The sequence below is a fragment of the Chelonia mydas genome, chromosome 1 (assembly GCF_015237465.2).
Source record: "Chelonia mydas isolate rCheMyd1 chromosome 1, rCheMyd1.pri.v2, whole genome shotgun sequence".
Lineage (NCBI taxonomy): Eukaryota > Metazoa > Chordata > Testudines > Cheloniidae > Chelonia > Chelonia mydas.
Window position 1 is genome coordinate 27,479,381 of NC_057849.1, and position 14,151 is coordinate 27,493,531.

Genomic DNA, 14,151 nt, shown 5'->3' on the forward strand with positions numbered 1-14,151 from the left:
TGGGCTTCAGCCCTGGGTGGTGGGGCTCAGGGAGGGAGCGCCACCTCTACCCCCTGTGTCACCTCAGTGGGCCACCCAGCCTGCAGGTCAGCACCAACAAGAAGTTTCACACTAAGTTAAAAAATATATATATTAATTTTTTTATTTTTGTATTCTCAGAAAGAAAAGGAGTACTTGTGGCACTTTAGAGACTAACAAATTTATTTGACCATAAGCTTTCGTGAGCTACAGCTCACTTCATCATGAAAGCTTATGCTCAAATAAATGTGTTAGTCTCTAAGGTGCCACAAGTACTCTTTTTCTTTTTGCGACTACAGACTAACATGGCTGCTACTCTGAAACCTGTTATTTTTGTATGTATATTATGCTTTTCTTTTTATATTATATATATGTGTGTGTGTAACTGTATAACTGTCAATTTAATTCAGCTTTTAATCTGTTGGATATGCAGAAAACAGTTGTTGTGGCTCAGGTGGGTCATGAAGTTTTTATAACATATTGGGGAGTGGGGGTGGGGGTGGGGCTCAGAAAAGAAAAAGGTTGAGAACCCGTGGTCTAGATAGAACTTGTAGCAAACTGAAACTGTTCTGGAAAACTTAAATAAAATGAGAAGTTACCATAATGCTGTAGAAGGTTTCCTATGAATATGTCAGAGACAAATGCATCTTAGCACTGCATGACTTAAAGAACTTCAAGTATCTTATTTTTGAGCGACATTTTTGGAGAGAGAGACTGACTGTTGAAAACCTTACAAAAGCAATGCCTTCTCCAAAATAGGAACTGGCCTCAGAATAAAAGCAATTTTTCAAATAAAAATTGCTTCTTAAATTCATATTAAATATGTAATATAAAGTATATGTCAGCATATTTATGCTACAAGACCACTGAATTTAAAGCCACTATTGAGTCATTTTGATCATTTATTTATTTAGAACATGGAGGCAGGACTTTCAGAGATGAGAAATGAGTTGCAGTCACGTGATGCCCTCTGGAGAGGGATGGAAGCAGAATTCCAGCAGTTGCATAAAGAATTATTGAAAATTGGAGAATGTAAAAACATCCAAGAAAATCAAATGAAGTATGTATTTGAAAGATATCATTTATATTGTAAAGAATTTGTGAGCTAAATAACTTTTTTCTTCCCTTTGGTTTATATTGGGTTTTTTTAAAAGATCTTGTAGATTAGAAAATCAAATTCATGTTTGAATTAATATTTTAGTAATTTTATTTTATGAGATTGTAATCAATAGCTAGACACACAGTTAAACAGTTTTCATGATGCCTAATTGTTTAAAATATGTTTTATATGGCTTTATATGCTCATTTGATTAAAGGAAAACCTTTCCTTTGGTCTAGGTACTCTAAGACAGTTTAAAAAAATACATTGATTAAAAAAACAAGACTCTCTAACACTCCCACTCCCTGATAACAATTTGTATGATTTTTACAGCTAGGCTAGTAAATGTGTGTTTTGCTGTAGCCATGTGGCATTATATGGCATGTGGTTCACAAGTGATTTCAGGATTCTTTCAGCAGACAGATGGTCCATAGATCTACCAAGCTCCACCCTGGTTTAGGTGACCAAATCTCCTGCCTTTTCCATAAGAGGGTAGCCCTTCCCTGATTGAATGGTGAGGCGAAAACTTCTGTAAGCTGTGGCTCATGGCATTGTCTGCCCACTTCATGGGTTTTTCTTATGTAGGGAACAATTTGACCCTCAATAATTATTATTAATGCTTTTTTATTTAAAGGCTTCAATCAGCCTATGCACAATGTATTCAGGAACTGGAAGACAAAAAAGCGGAGCTATTAAAGTTAGAACAACACCAGGAAAGTCAGCAAAAAGAGCTAAACAAGGTATTCCACATTTGTAAATATTTTGAAATCTTAGTTGTAATAGAGTTTGTTTTTTTTAAGTATTAAGGCAAAATCATGACCTTGCTTATATGAATACACCAAAGTGCATAGGAGAATAGCTGCATTTTCACAGGTAGGAAGGAAGCTTATGTGTGTACTGTATTCCCAGAAGGAATAGGACAGCTGTACACTCAACACTATTGTGCACTGGGCAAACACCAGAACTGGGCGAAACATGCAAATAGAGGCAGAGACCCATGTCAAAGGGGCACAGTCATGGAAATAACTCCCCTACACAGACCATTTAGGCCGAAACATAAGCTGCGCTGGCTGAACAGTTGGAGCAAGTTAGCATGGGCAACTTGGAATACAATACACATAACACAGCTCAGTGCAGGGCTTCTTTGGTTGAACTGTTTTCAGAGTAGCAGCCATGTTAATCTGTATCCGCAAAAAGAAAAGGAGGACTTGTGGCACCCCTTAGAGACTAACAAATTTATTTGAGCATAAGCTTTCGTGAGCTACAGCAGCTCACGAAAGCTTATGCTCAAATAAATTTGTTAGTCTCTAAGGGGTGCCACAAGTCCTCCTTTTCTTGTTTTGGTTGAACTATGTGCCATACTTCTCCTACAGGACCCTGGTGAGGTCAGTGTAGCAGTGGCATGAGGTGACATATGGCTTGGCGGGTCGCTATACCAAAAGTGGCTGTGTTACTCTCTCTGGTGTGTAGGGGATGCCCTACCCTTTCTTCACACACACAGCTTACGCTATGACCAGGGATGTGAGCAGCAGCATCTGCAACTGGGAGCAGCCTACGTGGCTGCTGAAGCAGATTTATAGTGACTTTGACATGAGGTCATGATCTATCCCTCAGATGTTTATATCTAAATTTAATTGCATTAAAATGTTTATATTTTTGTAATAAAATGAAAATATCATCAACTATTGATCATGTGCATTATTATGGGAAACTAATTAAAACAAATTCAGATGTAGTTTGACTGGTTTTTGTTCTTGCTCCTAAGTAATATGAGAATCTTCTGGTGTTGCATTATTTGTTACTGGCAGAAGGATAATGTGACCCACAATCTCTTTATAGACACTCTGGAGTACAAGACAGAGGAAGGTTTTGCAGAAAATATTACTTTAAATGTTATGTATTATAGCAGCAGTAGCTATCATAAAGTGACTTTGGTGGCAAATTTTTATTCTGTGATAGCTAATACTAATAAGAGCTCTGTTCCATAATACTGTATAAGCTCTTTATATCTGTGATTATTTCTCATAAAGAGCTTCTGTGGGTTCATTTTGAGTTAAATGAGTGCTTTTAAGACAGCCTAAACTAATTTAGAGGTAAGGTAAATACATCTTAGTAAGTAATACCTTTCAATAGATTTATTTTGTCTTAAGGTATAATTATTAAAATTAATATTTTTACAAACCCTATGCTTATTGTTTGTTTGTTGTTGTGAATTTAAATATTATTACCACCTTTGACATCAGGGAAATAGACAAATGAACTAAAGAATAAATTATGGATTGTGAAAAGATGCTGAATAAAGAAAAAAGTTAATTGCATTGAATCATGAAGACAGTTTATTTTAAAATTGCCTTAAAATTACTGATATGGTTAGAAGAGTTGGTGTACTGGAATAGGGAAGGAAAAAATCACTAGTAGGTGATAAGTGATGTGATCTTATATACTGCATAAACATTGTCTTTTGGGAACATATTTGCTACAGATAAGGGACCATCTTTATCAAGAGAAGCAGTCCCATAGCTCTGAGCAGGAAAGAATGAGGACAGAAATCTCTGACCTGACAGAAGAGCTTCATCAGAAGGAGATCACTATAGCAACTATCATGGAGAAAGCTACTCTTCTGGAAAGAAAGTTAAAAATGGAGTTAGAGATAAAAGAAAAATTGTTAGCAAAACAACAGGTACGCAAGCAAGCAAAAAAAAAAAAAAAAAGACTAGGTCATTCTCCAGCTCAGTACTGATAATGACATACATTGCTTAAAAAATTAACATCTTGTGCTTTAGTTTTCATCAGCCTGCTATTATATTCAAGCTTTATGAAATAATAATACGAAAATAAAGCGAAAATGGTGCCAGAACAATAAAGGACCAGTAAATGTCATTTGTGCAACATCTAACTTTAACATATGGTCCATTTAGATCATCAGTACTGTAGTTACATTTAAGCACATAGAAGATCTTGAAAAATTCTAGGTTGGTTTTATTATGCCTACTACATCTTAAAATTGTTCATTAGATTATCCAGAAAATTTGTCTAATTTTGACAGCTCTTTTTAACCTATTGATTAAAGAATGTTTATGAAATTGTTTGGAGAAGCCTGTCAGTTGTAAAGCTCGATTGTTAATCTTGCAGTATTGTAAATCATTGTAAACTTCAGTTTTAAAAACAAATAAGCTCCATCCCTTACTCACATATTTGAAAACATCTGGGTAGCAGAAACACAATTTACCCAAACCCTTGAAATTTGGAGGTGCTCATTTCTGCTTATGTTGGGAATTTAATGCTTCTTGTATTCAAGAAAAGCTTTCACTATATTAGTGTCATGATTCTTTATGAATGTTTTGAGTAAAGTATAAAATTAAACTTATACAGAACTATACTGAATATTTTATAGCTCATATTGTTAAGTTCAACTAGGAATTTAATTTTTCCCCAGTTGTCAGAGATGAGATATGAAGCTATCAGATCGGAAAACACACATTTGAAGAAGATGATAGAAAATTTGGAGTCTAGAAGATACATGGTAATTTTTGTAGCTGTAAAATATACAAAGCAGTTATTTATGTTTGTTGATGTAATGATCTCTGGGTTAATTAAATAACAAACCAGTGAATGAGAAAGGAATAAGACTTTAATAAAAGAAACTGGAGAGCTTCTACACACAGCCATGTGGTGTTCCCAACCCTGGCCTCTAGAGAAAAACTCCAAATTCCTACACTAACAACATAGTCTCTTATGAGGGAACATCTCCAAATCACAATCTTTCATAAATATTGTGAAAGTTTGTCCCCCTTTGGTGCCCCCTGATGTGCTGAGATACCACTGAGCCTGTCTGTTATGCCAGTCTGGGCACCCTTTGTACTTGTCTTGCTGAGCCAAGCTATTACGCTTCCTCCAGCACATAGGGTTATGTTATAAACAAGAAATAAGTTTATTAACTACAAAAGGTGAATTTTAAGTGAATATAAGAGATAACAGACAGAACAAAGTAGATTACTGAGCAAATAAACCAAAGTACGCAAACTAAGCTCAATATACTTCAAGAAAGAGAATCATAGAATATTAGGGTTGGAAGAGACCTCAGGAGGTCATCTAGTCCAATCTCCTGCTCAAAGCAGGACTCACACCAACTAAATCATCCCAACCAGGGCTTTGTCAAGCAGGCCTTCAAAACCTCTAAGGATGAAGATTCCACCACCCCCCACTGCAACTTGAGACCATTGCTTCTTGTTCTGTCATCTGCCACCACTGAGAACTGCCTAGCTCCATCCTCTTTGGAACCCCCCTTCAGGTAGTTGAAGGTTGCTATCAAATCCCCCCTCACTCTTCTCTTCTGCAGACTAAATAACCCCAGTTCCCTCAGCCTCTCCTCGTAAGTCAATTACAAAATGTAATTTCTTACCCTAAATGTTATTTTAGGCAGGTTGCAAAGTTTCTGTGGTTCAGGGTTCCAGTTATATTTCTTTTCAGACTGGACCCCTGTCTCAGTCTGGACTTTCTCCCTGCCTCCCCTTCAAGTGGCTTTAGCGGTCTTTCTTCTTGGGCACACAGGCCATGAAGAGGAGTCCCGTTTGCCTTCCTCCCCACCCTTAAATAGGATTGACATAAGGAGGGTATCCTTTGTTTCCCAAACTTGACCCCCCTCCCCCTTCCTTCCAGTGGAACCTTAGAAGAAGTCCCAGGTAATGTTTAGTATCAGGTGACAAGATCACCTGACTTAGTAGTGTCACAGTTATGTCCCCGAACACCTCCAGGAGGGAGAGAGATTAGTATCTTCATGGTTTTGTTGTTCCTTCCTGATAGCTCATCAAAGTTGATGGCCTGTTGTCTGGTGGGTGTCTTCCCAATACACACCCAGTTGTAATTGTTACATAGTCCAGATTTCTAATTTTAGATACAGAAATGATACATGCATACAAATTGGATAATCACATTCAAATAAATTATAACCTTTCCAATTGTATCGTACAAGATCCATCTTGCATAAAGTACATCTCCATTATGTCATATCCATAACATAAGCATATTTCCAAAAATTCTAAGGCATTCTAATTCAGCTTAATGGAGCTTCCCAACCATTATAAATATAAATATGTAGGTGTCTATATTGTATCTCATTCGTACACTTTTATTTTAAACATTTATCAGTGAAATCTATAGACCTTTTTTCCCCTTTAAGAACCAGATGAATTTATTCATTAGTAGAAAACAAACATTATTTGCAACTTTAATTACTAACATTATGACAAACTATACATAAAAAGCTGCTTATTTTGAAGTATTTCCTTCATGGATTTTCATTTGTGTTACATTAGAGCCCAATTCTTTGATGTACTAAGCACCTCCAGTAGAATTCAGAGCTTCCTCAATGTCTGTGGAAGTTAATGGGGGTTAAAGATGCTCAAAACTATGAAGAAGATGCCCAGCATTTTGCAGATACTAGCCTTTAACTAGTTAGCCCTTTTGCACCTTTCCAATTCTTCTAACGCCAAAAATCTAACAAGAGCTTCTTTTTTGTACTAGTTGTAATTTTGGTTGAATCAGTGAGCTTTTGGACCTGCCAAACTAATTCATTTTACAGTAGCTTTTATAATGACAGTCTTTCAAAGTCACCTCTGAGGGTAGTGTTGGAATTGGATTTCAATCTCTAAACTCAGTTACCATTTTTTTTTCTATTGCATCTTTTTGAACTCCAGGGAAGCCTGTTTGTTTATAAACAAATGTCTAAGAAGACTTCTCCAGATTTTTTATCAATAGTCTGACATGTCTTTCTAGATGTTTTGCCTTTAACACCAATGTATTGCTACTATATATAGTGTTTAAACGAATAGTCTGATAATGCCTTTTTTCTTATTATTCTTTAGTGGAAATATTACTTGAGGAAGAAATATAGTTAAATCAACTGCAAGCTTTGGCAGCTAAGGACTGCTTTCATAGCTTAGTTTTTCAAGGAGAGTAATTCAAATACACCAAACAATTTTACTACTCTACTGCCTTGAATGCATTGTTTGTGGAAAAATTCTAATTTAATTTCATTGTGTTTCAAAGGCTATTATTCCCTGTATCCCATTTATGTAGTTCTTTTTCTCTAGAGGCATTTCTACTGGTGTATCATTTACTATGAATGCTGTTTCAGAGTAGCAGCCGTGTTAGTCTGTATCTGCAAAACGAAAAGGAGTACTTGTGGCACCTTAGAGACTAACAAATTTATTTGAGCATAAGCTTTTGTGAGCTACAGCTCACTTCATTGGATGCATGCAGTGGAAAATACAGTGCAGAGATTTTATATACACAGAGAACATGAAACAATGGGTGTTACCATACACACTGTAACGAGAGTGATCAGGTAAGGTGAGCTTTTACCAGCAGGAGAGAAAAAAAACCTTTTGTAGTGATAATCAAGAAGGGCCATTTCCAGCAGTTGAGAAGAACGTGTGAGGAACAGTAGGGGGGAAAAATAAACATGGGGAAATAATTTTACTTTGTGTAATGACACATCCACTCCCAGTCTTTATTCAAGCCTAATTTAATGGTGTCCAGTTTGCAAATTAATTCCAATTCAGCAGTCTCTCGTTGGAGTCTGTTTTTGAAGTTTTTTTTTGTAATATTGCGACTTTTAGATCTGTAATCAAGTGACCAGAGAGATTGAAGTGTTCTCCGACTGGTTTTTGAATGTTGCAATTCTTGACATCCGATTTGTGTCCATTTATTCTTTTACGTAGAGAGTCTCGACTGTCCGGTTTGGCCAATGTACATGGCAAAGGGGCATTGAGGGCACATGATGGCATATATCACATTTGTAGTGGGACTGGGAGTGGATGTGTCATTACACAAAGTAAAACTATTTCCCCATGTTTATTTTTCCCCCCTACTGTTCCTCACACGTTCTTCTCAACTGCTGGAAATGGCCCATCTTGATTATCGCTACAAAAGGGATTTTTTTCTCTCCTGCTGGTAATAGCTCACCTTAACTGATCACTCTCGTTATAGTGTGTATGGTAACACCCATTGTTTCATGTTCTCTGTGTATATAAATCTCCCCACTGTATTTTCCACTGCATGCATCCGATGAAGTGGGCTGTAGCCCATGAAAGCTTATAATTCTTGACGTCTGATTTGTGTCCATTTATTCTTTTACGTAGAGACTGTCCGGTTTGGCCAATGTACATGGCAGAGGCGCATTGCTGGCACATGATGGCATATATCACAAGTACTCCTTTTCTTTTTGTGAATGCTGTGTGATTACATATGGTAACTAAGTATTTAGCAAACAGTGTTGCCTTGTGTTTCATGTTAAAAAATATTAATTCTAGTTACAGTGAAAAAATGCCCATTTAATGATGATTTTATTTTCTTCCACAGACCATAGATTTATCTAACACAGAACATGAGAGTTACACAGCTTCCATTCATGAACTGGAGTGTGAGAATGAAAGGTTACGAAATAATCTTGGTAAATTGCAGAGTGATTCAGAAACATCAATATTGGCTACTCTGGATAGATATGGAGAAACAAAGCACGCTAAGCAAATCCAATTAGAAATGCAAGAAAAGGAAGAGAGGTAAAATTTAAGTTGCAAAGATACATTAATTTTTCCATAAGCGTTTCGTAAGCGTCTTTTAAAAGAATCAAATCCTGAAGTCCTTACTCCATTTTTGTTCATTTAAAACTCCTACTACCTCAATAGACATTTAGTCCTATTAGTAAGCAAGTAAGGCTGCAGAATTTGGCCAGAATTTAAATTATTAAAACATCTGTTTATTATTTATAGATTATTTTTGTGCTGTTTCTTCTCAAATCAGTAAAAATTTTGAAGATAACAAAGTACATTGGCACCTAATACTGGAGACCCATGGAAGCCAGTGGGAATTTGCAACTGTTTAATATTGCAGAATTGTACCCAATGGATATAAACTCTGGTTTCTGACTTGCAGGCAATATTACAATATAATAACATCGGAAATCTGATATAATAAATTTAGCAATAAATCAGGACTATAATTATAATTTTAGTGTTGATATCTGCTCTTATACAAAAAATTCTCATTTTTGTTTGTCCACTGGTTATGGTGCAGGAACTCCAGTGTGTGCTAGGGTGCCTAACTGAAGAGAATAGAGGAAATTTTCAAGACAATATAGGACTACATCTAATTTTCATATACATTTATATTAATTTTATTATCAAAATATACACAACCATAATTTGTGTTTGCCCTCAATCTTCCTTGATAATATACTAATAGAAATATTTTTTGTTTGTTCTGAGCAATAAAAATTGGCAGTTTATTAGTTTTGTCTTCACCCTGCAGTCACAGAGATAAGTTAGTCAGGAACACATTTTTATGGCTCCAGGGGATACATCTGAACTCTGACACTAACCTGTGCATCTTATGTTGTTCAAATATGACGGGAAATTATGGTTCCATTTACTTATTTAGATGTGTATACACACTAAAAAAGAGCAAATATCCATGTGTTATGGGCACCCAGAACATAACTGAAATGTATATCTATCTATCTATAAAAATACTGAAACATATCTAAAGTACAGCAGTACAATTCAGTATGGCCCACTACCAGCAAATCAAGGAATTCAAAAGCTTAAATCGCCCTCCAACAATTCCCCACTCTGACATTTCCTCCCCCAATTTTGAATTCCTGTGAAAAGATGAGCTTTTCAGAATGCCCTGAACATCATCAAGTTCAGGCTACTTGGGCCAAAACCTTTCATCCCAAACTATTTGCCCAACAAAAAAACAAAAATATACATGTAATGGTGGAGCACCCCCTTATGGCCAGGGATTGTTTTACAAGAACCCTCTCCCTATTAGCCCCCTCTTGCTATCCCCTTTAAGCACTACACACTGTCTTAGTTGTGGCTTACAACACCCCTTTCTGGGTCTGGTTTAATATCAAATAAAGTTCACACAATCCTCACGGTCCTTAATCACAATGAATCCCACACATAAAGTCCATAACTGTAATTTAACTGTTCATACTTAGCTCCCATTCTTGAGCCACACCCAAAGCTCTTCCTCTGTCAATCTGCTCCATCCAAAGCCAGTAATCCTGTCTGGGTGGAGCTCACTCTTTTGGGCCGGTCTTCCCTCTGCATCAGTATCTCCCTTCATCTGACACAGAATGCAATCTATATATTGTCCTCCTCGAGAGAGCTCCTCCTGATTGGCTGGAAGAGAGGCGAGCCCTGCCCCGTCAGACATTACAGAGCTCCTGATCCTAGACCACTAAAGGAACTGTGTTCAAGGGTTTTTCCCACCTCATGCAACTCCTAATATCAGTTTCTGGGTCCATTTTTCATTCCAACACCTGAAACCAGGTCTTCTGGCCCCCGTATTCTTAAAGGGCTAATATGCCCTGTTACATTACAGGAATCACATCACCATTAAAATAAAATGCAGCCATCATTAGGATGACTGGATGGCAGCCAAAGGGCAGCCACCATATAGTATTTTGCACAACAGTGGACATAGCTGAAAATGCACCAAAGGAAATTCTTTTCTCTTAGAGAGTACCATAGGATTATTATTAATTATTATTGATGTAACGCTTCTGCTAGGTGACATCGACAGCACCAAGGGTCTGTTCCATATCTAGGGGTTTCTCTTAACATTACAAAACCAAATTGTCTCGGGCCTCCATCCAGAAATCTGGAAAAACTAAACACCACCCCTGGGTGCCTCTAAGAGGCAATGTTTCCCCACTTGCAAGCACTGAGTCTGTGGATAACAAAAGAAAACTTTATTAAAAGCAGAGGGATACATAGCATTAATTTGGGAAAGCACCACCACAACAACTCAGAAGTAAGTAAACAATAAGTAAAGTAACTAATTAAAGTACCCTCCCCACAGGATCTTGGGCAGCAGTCCTTTGCCTCAGTTTCCCACCTTGTAATGTGAAAATCCAATGAATGAATATCCCTTAAACATACCACTTCCTTTTTCCCTCCACTGGACCCCACTGATGGTTTGTTGTCTGAGGTTAGTGAAGTGCCACAGTCTAGGGGTGAATTCAGGTGGGACAACCTCCCAGCCCACCGTTGAGGGTTGGCAGAGTGATGCTGCTGACTCTGCTCACCGCTGTTGCTGCCACCTCTGTCACTACTTGCAGTCATTGCCTCCTCTTGCTTCTTGCCAGCATTGCAGTCACTGGCATTGTTTGCCACTGTCACTCCACCAGTCCATTTGTAATTTCAGCTCTTACTGATTTCACAGGGTAGCAGGCAACTTCACTGATACTGCCTCGTATGCATTATATTTTGTCACAATACTGGCCACACCATGAGGTCTAAGGCTCAGGGTCTACCCCAGCTTATCAGAAACTTCAGCTCTAGCAATCACATAGAAGAAAGAAGGATTCACAACTGAGTCTGATCAGCTCTGTCCAAACACTGGAGAAGGAAGGTCAAATGGTTTTAGTACCCTTTAAATAAGTCCACACAACCAGATAAAAACACCTGTCCACAGCCATCTCTTTCACTTGGATTTGGCATCACTACCACTCACTTAGCGAGTTAATTTAGGGTGATCCTCCTCAATTAAGGCATATTAAATATAGTTCTACTGCTCTTTACTCATACAAGAAGGATAGTGATATTACATTACCCCTACATCCAAGACTAAAGTGAATTTTAACCCAGACCAGCCAAAACTGATCACTTGGCAAAGCAGGCTGGTCTGCTGATCACCTAGGTAAAGTAGGTGTGTCTTTGAAAATAAGGTCTTCTCCTGAAGTCTTTCCCCCCAGTTCATCAATTGATGGCAGGGGAGAGCTCATTTAGACAACTACGTTTAGATTGTGATAGCACCTAGGAGCCCCAGTCATGGCTATGCCCCCCTTGTGTTAGGCACTGTACAAACACAGAACAAAAACATGGTCCTTGCCCCAAAGAGTTTACACTCTAAAGATCTTCAGTGACAGGCAGACCAGACAAGAGCACAGTTTTTAAGGATTCAGCAGAAAAACCCACACAAATTAAACTCTATAAAACTCAGTTTATGCTTATCAGCTGGTTGAAGAGCTGTATTTATATTCCTTGAATTTTAGTCTTAGTGAGTCTGTTTTTTTCTAACTTGAAGCTTAGAGGAAAATTGTGGCTTTGAGTGCTCTGGAATGCTGTGGTATTGGAGCAACTTTGTGTGTTTTAGAGGGAAGCATAACTATGGTGGTCACAATGCCTCCAGGGGCATTGGAGGAGCCTGATGAGGAAAGATGTGGTCTTCTCTGCCTATATTCTTATATTGACATCAACGAGACTACTCCCATACAGTTAAGCAAGTGCTTAAATGCTTTACTGGACTGAGGCCAGAGTATATACTGCCATGTGAGATCATAATGAGGAAGTATATTCTTTGTGCAGGTAATGATGTACTTTGTCGAATCCATTATCATAATTTGTAAGAGGAGTCTTTTTGTGTCTTTTAAATAGTAACTGTTGAATGTAACAGTTGAATTACACAGTTTGTGTACTTCTAGCAAGCAGCACAGACTAAATAGTGCTTTTCCCCCACCAAAAAGTAGCATAAACTGAGATTAACACCACACAGCTAATTATAACCCAAAGAACCAAGGAGAAACAAACAATCAATTACCAGCCCAACCATTGCTGATTTTGTTAGGAGACTCAAAATCCTGCTCACTCTATACAAACAGTCCAATGTCTATACAATCATAAAATCTTACTGGGGAAGTTAACTGTCTATATGCTGCAAATTTCATTCATTGATTAAATCCTCATATCCATATTATTTTATCATCTTTTCACTTTCTCTATAACTTTTTTCATGTGTAACAGCATAGTTTGAAAATATAACATTTTTGAGTCTGTATGTGACTCATCTCTGCCAAATGGAAACTATTGTGTTGTTTCATTGTTCTGTAAAGGGCTCTTTGTATTGGTATCCTTTTCTTCAACTGTGTGGCTCGAATAACGGCAGCAAGATCTGAAGTGAATGACTATTAAACATATGAAGCTTGTCATGGTCTTATCTTAGTTTACTAAGATAGGCAGAGATGGGTTCCACCTAACGAAGAGAAGGAAGAGCATCTTCGCAAGCAGGCTGACTAACCTAGTGAGGAGGGCTTTAAACTAGGTTCACCGGGGGAAGGAGACCAAACCCCTGAGGTAAGTGGGGAAGTGGGATACCGGGAGGAAGCACGAGCAGGAGTGCGTGAGAGGGGAGGGCTCCTGCCTCATACTGAGAAAGAGGGGCGATCAGCGGGTTATCTCAAGTGCCTACACACAAATGCACGAAGCCTGGGAAACAAGCAGGGAGAACTGGAAGTCCTGACAAAGTCAAGGACAAAGTGATTGGAATAACAGAGACTTGGTGGGATAACTCACATGACTGGAGTACTGTCATGGATGGATATAAGCTGTTCAGGAAGGACAGGCAGGGCAGAAAAGGTGGGGGAGTTGCACTCTATGTAAGACAGCAGTATGACTGCTCAGAGCTCAAGTATGAAACTGCAGAAAAACCTGAGAGTCTCTGGATTAAGTTTAGAAGTGTGAGCAACAAGGGTGATGTCGTGGTGGGAGTCTGCTATAGACCACCGGACCAGGGGGATGAGGTGGACGAGGCTTTCTTCCGGCAACTCGCAGAAGTTACTAGATCGCACGCCCTGGTTCTCATGGGAGACTTCAATCACCCTGATATCTGCTGGGAGAGCAATATAGCGGTGCACAGGCAATCCAGGAAGTTTTTGGAAAATGTAGGGGACAATTTCCTGGTGCAAGTGCTGGAGGAACCAACTAGGGGCAGAGCTCTTCTTGACCTGCTGCTCACAAACCGGGAAGAATTAGTAGGGGAAGCAAAAGTGGATGGGAACCTGGGAGGCAGTGACCATGAGATGGTCAAGTTCAGGATCCTGACACAAGGAAGAAAGGAAAGCAGCAGAATAGGACCCTGGACTTCAGAAAAGCAGACTTTGACTCCCTCAGGGAACTGATGGGCAAGATCCCCTGGGAGAATAACATGAGGGGGAAAGGAGTCCAGGAGAGCTGGCTGTATTTTAA

The 14,151-nt window shown here is 38.4% G+C and overlaps 1 protein-coding gene across 2 annotated transcripts in view; it reads left to right on the plus strand.

The window, feature by feature from the left end:
* Positions 1-14,151, plus strand: part of DEUP1 (deuterosome assembly protein 1) — a 76,670-nt gene that overhangs the window by 35,887 nt on the left and 26,632 nt on the right. For both annotated transcript variants that reach the window (XM_037889568.2, XM_043528804.1), the window contains exons 8-12: positions 933-1,078; positions 1,752-1,857; positions 3,600-3,797; positions 4,554-4,640; positions 8,480-8,679. In XM_037889568.2, the coding sequence (XP_037745496.1) occupies positions 933-1,078; positions 1,752-1,857; positions 3,600-3,797; positions 4,554-4,640; positions 8,480-8,679 (737 nt within the window). The remainder of the gene's footprint in view (positions 1-932; positions 1,079-1,751; positions 1,858-3,599; positions 3,798-4,553; positions 4,641-8,479; positions 8,680-14,151) is intronic.